The sequence below is a fragment of the Leishmania infantum genome, chromosome 22 (genome assembly GCF_000002875.2).
Source record: "Leishmania infantum JPCM5 genome chromosome 22".
Classification (NCBI taxonomy): Eukaryota; Euglenozoa; class Kinetoplastea; order Trypanosomatida; family Trypanosomatidae; genus Leishmania; species Leishmania infantum.
The window spans coordinates 638320-647053 of NC_009406.2; the positions used below are offsets into that span (position 1 = coordinate 638320).

The 8734-nt window shown below is 59.1% G+C and overlaps 2 protein-coding genes across 2 annotated transcripts; both read left to right on the forward strand.

Annotated features, from left to right (window-relative positions):
* Window positions 1-315: 315 nt before the first annotated feature.
* LINJ_22_1520 (conserved hypothetical protein) lies at window positions 316-3075 on the forward strand (the record flags this gene model as incomplete). Its single annotated transcript, XM_001465630.1, has 1 exon — window positions 316-3075. One exon carries the CDS (start codon window positions 316-318, stop codon window positions 3073-3075), a length of 2760 nt encoding a protein of 919 aa, XP_001465667.1.
* A 386-nt stretch (window positions 3076-3461) lies between these two features.
* LINJ_22_1530 (putative phosphoinositide-specific phospholipase C) lies at window positions 3462-5816 on the forward strand (the record flags this gene model as incomplete). Its single annotated transcript, XM_001465631.1, has 1 exon — window positions 3462-5816. The coding sequence occupies one exon, from the start codon at window positions 3462-3464 to the stop codon at window positions 5814-5816; it is 2355 nt and encodes a 784-aa protein (XP_001465668.1).
* Window positions 5817-8734: the final 2918 nt, after the last annotated feature.

Consider the following 8734-nt stretch of genomic DNA (forward strand, 5'->3'; position numbering starts at 1 on the left):
CGGCTCAGCTGCAAATATCCCCTTCTTGTGCTTCCATCGTCCGCTGTGGTGATCATCGAGGCGTACACCACCGAGTGAGCCTTAACAGGCTTGCGCCTACTCTCTACCGGGTCATTTTCAGTGCCAGCTGCCGCGTGTTGGGGAGGAGACTCTGTTCGTCACCCTCCCTCCCTCCCTTCTCCTGCTCCTCTCCGCTTCTTCCACAGCTCGCAGGTCTGCCCAAGCGGAGAGAGGTTTGCGTTGTTTCCTGTTGACGCCCCTTTTCCCTCTTGATGTGACCGATGACTTCTTGGCGCGTTTCCCTCAACTACGCTGATGCGCGCACCTGTCGCACTGCCGCGCTCTAGGCGCGTCTTCGTTAGCTCCCACCGCTTCTCACTGCCGCATCACCGATCCACAGGGAGACTGCACGACGGCGACTCGCCTCTGTGGAGTCGCGAGCTGACAGACCGCACACGCGTGCCGATGAGTCTCAGCGCTTCCATCGGCAATGTGGTCTCTGGGGACCCTTTGCAAGTGCCGTTTCGGGCTCTGCTGCTCGGGTACGCCACCCACCCTACGCTGCTGTCTCTCGCGACGGGCCACACGCTGCTGTTCGACGCGCTGTCGGCGAGCACCGACCTGCTGCAGCAGCGCACCATGCTGAATCCGTGCAGGGGGCACCTAGTCGAGATGCAGGGGCGCTGCGTCGATGCCGCTTGGCGCCTCGTTCGCTATTATCAAGCGGATGCGCAGCGGGTGCTCGAGCTTCCCTTGAAGCACCGCCACCTCCTCGACGACATGCGTCTCGTGTACCTCATCACCTCTGCGAGCCCCAACGCGGGTTTGCTGGTGTCCAAGGAGCTGACACACAGTCGAGAATTATCGCTAGACGTGGCGTGCACGTTGCTCTCCCTCCCTTGCACGCCTGACATCCTTCGCGCGATTCTAGTCTTCACTTTCCGCACGCACGCGGCCGCTGTTGACGCGCCGCACTTCCAGCGGTGCGCGCACGCACTGCTCAGTAACGACAACTTCTTCAGCGAGCGAACCTTCGCCTCCATGCACAGTCTCCTCCACGACGTCTTGCTGCCGTCACTGCGTTGTGGCGCTGCCCGAAACGACTCTTTTGACTTTGTCGCTGTGCGTTGGACGACGCTGATGAACAAGTGGTCCCGTGTGTACGCGAAATCTGGGCGGGGCTTTGACCTGCACGACTGCTTGGAAACGCTTCTGCAGGCTGTGCCTGCGGCCGAGACGAAGCTGCCTGCTTCGTTCTACATACGGCTGCTCGGCGCACTCCTTGATGCAACAGCGGCAGGCGAGGCGCCCAGGAGCGCGAAGGCTGGGTGGGAACGAATGAAGACGGTGGCCGGCGACGCCCTCCGCCTCTTTGGGCGCAACCCGGAGGATCTGCGCGCTGTTTGGGTGTTACTTCTGAAAGGAGCGCTGACACTCCCACCCGCTGAGGGGGATCACTGGCGCCTTCTTGAAGCCTATCATCTGTGCGCGCAGCGTGGCCATGCAGTCGTGGTTGACCGACAAGGGTTTCGGCAAGTAATTCGACTTGTTGCCGCTGCAGTGAGCGCGCTGCCTCTTCCGCAGGTGACACAGTTAGTGAGGAGCTTCTGCACCTTTCTGCATGAGCAGACTTCCGTCAGCTTTCTGTGGTTGCTGGACGGGGTCGGCACAGTGCTGACCGAGCTGTGGCAGCATCACCGACTAGAAGCACAGGGAGAGGCGGAGCAGCTGCTGCGCGTGCTGAGGATGCTGCTGCGCGAGCGGTGCGTGAGTGGGGTCGAGCTGCACAGCAATCCCGTCATTGCCCGTGCTCTGGACCACTTCCGAATCGGTGGCGCAGCCGCATACTGGTGGACATGCGGATGCGGGGAGGTGATCCCTTGCACTTCCAAGCGCTGCGCATCATGCCTACGCAAGTCAGGCGTGTCGTGGGTTTGCCCGCAGTGCCACGCTGCACACAAGCTACCGTGCAAAACGCAGTCCTGCTCGTGCGAATGCCTCAACCCTCGCATGGCCGCCGCCGTCAACGCCAACGTTTGCATCTGCGATAAGTGCGGTGGACTCATCACGGCCGCAGGCTGTATCTGCGCCCGTTGCAAGCAGCAGCGCCAGGAGAGTGAGCGCACGGTGGAGTGCGCCCACTGCCACGGCACATACAAGGGCAACGGGTTGCATTGCCCTCAGTGCTTTTCGCCGAACCCGGACAAGCACCTGCACCTGTGGCACTGTGTAGACTGCGACGACTTCAACTACTCCATTTGGTCGTCGTGCCGCTCCTGCAAAACGCCGAGACGGATTGGTGCGCTGCGCGTGTCGTTTGTGCCGTGGAAATGCGGCTGCGGCGCCCTTAACCACCCTTGCCGCCTCACGTGTGGGAGGTGCGGCACCGGCGAACACCACCACACGTACACATGTGCCGGCTGCGACGCCCGCGTCTCCCTGCACTCGCTGCGTCGTACTCTACTTACCGTAGATGAAAAGACACTTTCCCTACACCTCTGCCCGAAGTGCCAGTGCCCCCACCCCCGCGACGATCTTGTGCTCTACTCACCGTCCTTTTCCCGGCACTGCATGCTATGCGCACACACGGTGAAGCCCTCCAGCATCTCTGCAAGCGGCTCATTTTTCCACTGTGACACAGTGCAGCGGGTGAATGAACACTACCTGTTTCGCTGCACCCACTGCGACTACACAGAGCTGCAGACAGGATACCACTGCCAGCGGTGCCATTTCCCTCGCCCAGAGATGGAGGCGTTGCTGCAGGATGAGTCGGCCGGTGCCGCGCCGCTCAGCCACGTCTGGCGCTGCCTTCACGAGACGGACGACGGTGCACTGTGTGGTCAGTGGAACTACGGCTGGAGCGCGCACTGCCTCGCTTGCAGGAGAGGGCGTCCTGACTCGGCCTGCGAGTGCCGTGCCAAGGCGCAAATGTGGGCGTGTGACACCTGCGGGAAGCCGAATCGGCCCATCGACGTTCTCTTTTGTGCGCACTGCAAGACTGGGCTTCAGCCTGTGCTAGCATGTGCCACGTGCGGACTGCCGCACATGTCCTACGCCTGTCGCGCGTGCCTTTGAGAGCGGACTGCCGCACGTGCCCGAGAATGCACCTCCACGCACCCTTCTTCCACCGCAGCGTAGCGAAGTTGCGGTGTGGTGGAGCATGGCGAGACGCCGGGAGAGGATGCATGCGTCTTTGTCTCTGCGTGTGCACCTTTTTCTCTTTGCCTTTCGCCAGAAGGGCAGAGACCACTTGGTGCGTGCCTCCGCGTATATGCGTGCTTGTGCCACTCTCGGTGCAGAGGTGTATGGCGATGGTGTGCGTAGTCACATGAAGAGCAGCGCGCTTCTTTTCAGTCAACTGCTGCGTGTCCGCCTTGCGCGTCAACGTTCTTTTTAGAAGTTCTTTCCCTTCTTTTGCCCGTGACTGGCTGCAGCCAGCGGCGCTCCAGCAGTGCACTGGGATGCGTGCGCGGGGCACTCCCAGCCACACGCGCTCTGCCCCGCACTTCTTCCATGCCTTTCTCGTATCCACCCTCCCCTACCGGCCTACACTTTCCATCGAAGCAGCATCCACCACTTCGCACCGCGCCGCAAAGCACTGCCATACGATACGCGCGCGCCATTCATACACGGCGCCCGAGTTGTGCGTGTGCGCATGTGTGGCCCTTCCCTCGTCAGACATGGGTGTCCTCTGCAACACGGCGAGCAACCCTGAAAAACGCACCGCCACGTACATCCCGGCGCTCAGGGCGCTTACGGACAAATACTTCGCCACTCAACACCCGAACGAAAATGAATCTGCCCTCTTTTTTGCTTCGCTGCGAGTGGCACTGCGCAGCATGCTGCACTGCAGCAGGGAAGAGGTGGATGAGTTCCTAATCGATTCTTGCAAACGCAGCGTGAGCACAAGCGCCGCGCTCGACAAGTTCCTGTCGAACAAAAACACATCAAAGGTGGCGCCAGATGCCACGGCTGCCAAGATCATGCAGGTGTGGATGATGTACGACAAAGACAATAGCGGCGATTTGAGCTACGCCGAGATGAAGCGTCTGGTCGAGGGGCTCAGCTTTTCGAAGGACTTGACAGAGCGAATCTTGAAGCCCTTCGAGGACGACAATCGCCACACCATCGCCTTTTCCGAGTTTGCGAAGGTGTACTCGAACGCCGTGAGTTTCAGGGAGCTCGGCTACGTCTTCCAGGATTTGGCGGGGGGCCAGCAGACCATCTCTCGCGACACCTTCGCCAGCTTTGTATGCGACATCCAAGGCGAGGACTGGGATGCCGAGTTTCTCAACGAGAAGCTCGCTCTTATGGGCTGCGTCGGCACCGACGGCATCACGGAGAATAACTTCGTCGGGTACGTTATGAGTCCCTACTTCGACTCCGCGGTGAAGAAGAAGAAGCTGACGGACGTCTACCACGACATGGACCAGATCATGTGCTGCTACTTCATCAGCTCCTCACACAACACGTACCTCACCGGGGACCAGCTCACGAGCAAATCCTCCTCCCAGATGTACAAAAAGGCGCTTCTCGACGGGTGCCGGTGCGTGGAGCTTGATTGCTGGAACGGCCCTCAGGGCGAGCCGATTGTGTACCACGGCTACACCCGCACTTCTCGTATAGCCTTCGAAGAGTGCGTTAAGACGATTCGCCAGTACGCCTTTACCGCTTCCGCATACCCCGTGATACTCTCACTGGAGGTGCATACTTCGGTGGAGCAGCAGGATAGAATGGCGGAGATTCTAGAAGGAGGACTGGGCTCGTTGCTCTTCCGGCCTCCGTGGGGCTCCAACGAGAAGCCCACCATGACCTTCTCACCCAACAACTTAAAGAACAAAATTCTCGTGAAAGCGAAGCGCGGCGACTTCCCGGCCCGCGAGCCTCGCGTTGACAAAGACGACGACGCAACCGAGACGGACTCGGTGGCGAGCACAAACAATGCCGACTACCTGAAAATGAAGGAGACTTGCAGGAAGGCCGAGAAGGATGAGGTTCGGGTGTCAGCGAAGCTGTCCGCCCTTGTCTCCATCGAGTCCAGCAAGTGCCACGACGTCAAGGACTTATCATACCTGAAGGACAAGCAGCCGTACCACTGCTCTTCGTACTCAGAGAGGAAGGGGAAGGCCATCGCCCGCGAGGCCCACGACGCGCTGGTGCGCATCAACGACACGTGCCTTAGCCGCGTCTTCCCTGCGGGCTCGCGCATCGACAGCAGCAACTACAGTCCGCTGCTTTACTGGGCGTCTGGCTTCCAGATGGTGGCCATCAATTGGCAGTCCAGCGATACCTTCGGCTGGCGCCTCAACCGCTGCTTTTTCCTCGACAACGGCTGCTGCGGGTACCTCCTGAAGCCAGACCACCTGCGGCCCGTGACCTGCCCCGATGTGGCCGTCCCGGAGAACTGGCGGTCGCTGACAGTGGAAGTGATTTCAGGCTTCTCGCTGCCGAGCGCGAGCAATTCAGAGGTTGCCGATCCGTTTGTGACAGTTTTCCTCGAGGGCCCCGACGTGGACAGCACGCCAAAGAGCACGCACACAATCCATAACAACGGCTTTCACCCTGTCTGGCGCGGAGCGGGGCAGACAGAGTGGATATGGACGGTACATCGGTGGTCCCTGTCGGTCCTCGTGCTCCAGGTCTACGACCACAACAGGTGCAGCTCATCTCAGCTGCTCGCAGAGGCCATCATTCCTCTGCGTATGCTTCATAAAGGATTCCGCAAGGTGTCCTTGAATGACTCCGCGGGCTACAACATACCCGGCAGCTTTCTTGTGTGCCGCGTCGACTACACGGGTGCACCAGAGCGGTTGTGATAGATGTGCTTCTGTGCGTTTCGTCGACGTGTAACCAACTGTCACCATATCTTCCACCCGCCCTCGTTTTTGCAGAACGGATAAGTGAGCATACACCTCACAAGCAGGGGGCGCACATGTACGTGCGCACGTGCGTGTGTTTCTTCTCCGTGGCACGTGCCCCATCTGTGCGCTTACACCGCCTTGCCTCACGGCACACGGGGATGCCGCCCGAGTCTGATCTCTCTCTTCTCTCGCCACTATTGTGTGTACGTGCATCTGCGTCTTTCCACGTCCGTGCGTCTGCGAAGTACGTGCGCGCGTTCGTCGTCACACGCAAACCTACCTCTTCGTTGACCGCCGCCCTCTATACACTAAGGGAGCGAAAAAGATGAATAACGCACAATAATAATGGAACTTTTTTTTCTTTCGTTTTCACGCGCGGCATTTTGGCCCCTGATGGTGGTGGAACACAGCTAAGTGAGTTGAACCAGCCGGCCGAGTACCCCACTGTCTCTAGGGAAGCCCAGCAGCCCCCCTCCCCACTTCCTGTGGTGGCAAGCGCCAGCACCTACAACGTAGAGGACGTCAGAGCGATCTATCGCTACCGATATCGGCGGCCCAGTGATGAATGCCGTGGCGTCGGAGCGGACTGCGACAGCGAATACGCTTGCAGCATGTTGTGGGCAAAGGTTCAGCGTGACTCGGACGCATTCCACCCCCGACCCTCGCTGCCTACTGATCAGTGTTTGTGTCTGTGTGTGAGGGGGGGAGGGGACTGAGCCACCGTGAGAGATTCACCACGTGGCGCCCGGCATGATGAAGGCGGCCGTGAGGTGACCTGCGAAGCGTTTAGGTGGGCACAGGACGAGTAAGGGGCCGCGTTCTCAGATGACTGAGCGGGCGTCGCTCCAGCGCCTGGGTCTACGGCTGCTTCGCACCAGGCGATGGGCCTGTGGTGAGCCGGGCCACGTTGGGTTCCGTTACTGCGCTATGACAGCGAATGAACATACACACACCGAAAACGGGAAAAAACTTTTTCGTCTCGGAGAGCTGCATGATCTGCGCAACGACTGCCGCGCCACCTCACCTCTATCAACTCTATAAGCCTGAATCGATACATCTCTCATTTTCCTTCATCCCCTTTATTTCTCCCTCATCTGCTCCCCACGTACGTGCGTCTGAGTGTGTGGGTGGTGCACCCCCCCTCTCTGCCCTCACTTCCTCGGTGCGTGTGGTGGTGGTTGCGCCTCTCTTGTCGATTCCTGTAGTTTTCACCTCGTTTCAAATTGTTTTTTCGAAAATCAAGCGTGTGTGTTTGCACGCCTTCCGTGGTTGCTGTCGTTACTGCGTCGGTTGGTTGCAGGCACCTCTTTTCGTCGACTATATATATATATTTCTTTGGTCCTCGTCTTGTGCATTTACGCGCATTCTCTCATATTCTTTTTTTTGGTCAGATCTGAGCCTGACGCTGTCTCGCGAGGCGCTCTTGGCGGTGTGCTCTGTCGGGTCTGCCGTCTCCGTTGCTCTTTTTTTTGGCGTCGCAGAAGCTTATGGTGTTGCTACCTCTTTCCGTAAAGTGCAGAATCTCGGCGTACTTCGAGAGCGACAGATGAGGAATGATGTGTGTGTGTGTTGTCGACGTGGATGTTCTGTATCTAACGAGCTATCAGGTTTTTTTTTCGGCCGCGTGTGTTTTAGAGCTATATTTTTCCTCTCTCTTTCTATAAACCGCTGTGGGTCGGAGATCGATATGCGGGTTGGGAAACTGTATAAGTGTGTGCTTAAGTGTATATTTGTGGGTGGGTCCGACGGATTTGGTTCTTCCTATTTTCCTGGGGACGTTGGTTGCTCTACGTATGGTTTGGTGGCGTGGCGCTAGGGGTGTGTGGCGCTGTGGATGTTGAATGCTGGGGGCGCGTGTTCAGGCGTGCGCGTGCGTGGTGAAGTGAAGAGGTGGAATTGTGTGGCGGAGGAGGTGTGCTTCGGCTGGTTGTCGCCCATAGCAGCTTGTATGGGAGAGCAGCAAGAACTGTTGCGTGCCTGAAAACAAAATGAACAGAAAGGCTGTCGGCGGGCTTCTCTTTGGCTTTTTGAGTCTCAATCGATGAGAGTGAAGTGGGACGCTGCGCATGCGGCTGCTGACAAGGGAGTGACCCAGGCCTCGTCAGCCGCTCTCTCCCCTTTTCTCTCCCTGCCTCGGAAGTGTCCAGCGCCGGTGATGTCGTACATGTCTGAAGAGGGTTTCCTCTGCATGGCTCCTCGAGGCGCCCATACATGTCGACATGTGGACAAATGCACAGCGATACACATACGCCTCCTTCCCTCAACCCCGAGTGCGCTCCCACCGGTCACCAGCGGTGCTTCACACAGCCACTTCGGGAAGCGGAATCGAGGGAGCGCGGCGGACGGCACACCCACGGCTTGTCTGCGTGAGTGGCTGCGTGGTGTTGCTCTGTGCCTTGCACACCGCTGTTCTCTTTCTTAGCTCGCTTTTCTTGGAATCGGCGAAGTCTAGGCTGGCCAATGGCTGGGTAGCCGGAAAGTTCGACGCGCCGCCGTGCCGCGCCTCTTCTCCAGCGAGGAACATGGGTGCTGAAGCGGGATGTGCACCTGCGGCCAGGATGGACTCCGCAGTGTCATCGCGGCGAGAGCGGGGCCGGCAGATGATGTGCGGGAGCAGCGGTGCTGCTCGGCCCGCGAGCAGTGCACTTGGAGCGGCTTCGCGTCTGACAGTGGCCAGCAGTGCCGATGAGGGCGCTGCTGCCGCACCTGCACTGGCGCTTCATGTCCACGATTCCACTCGCGCGAGTTCGAGGCGCTGTATTCGTAACGACGTCAGTTGAGTTGCCCAACCCCAAGCTCGCTTCTACCTACAGGATCGATGGCGTCGCTTCGCGCCCTTCTGCAGAGGGACGCAGCACACACATCTCGCAGCA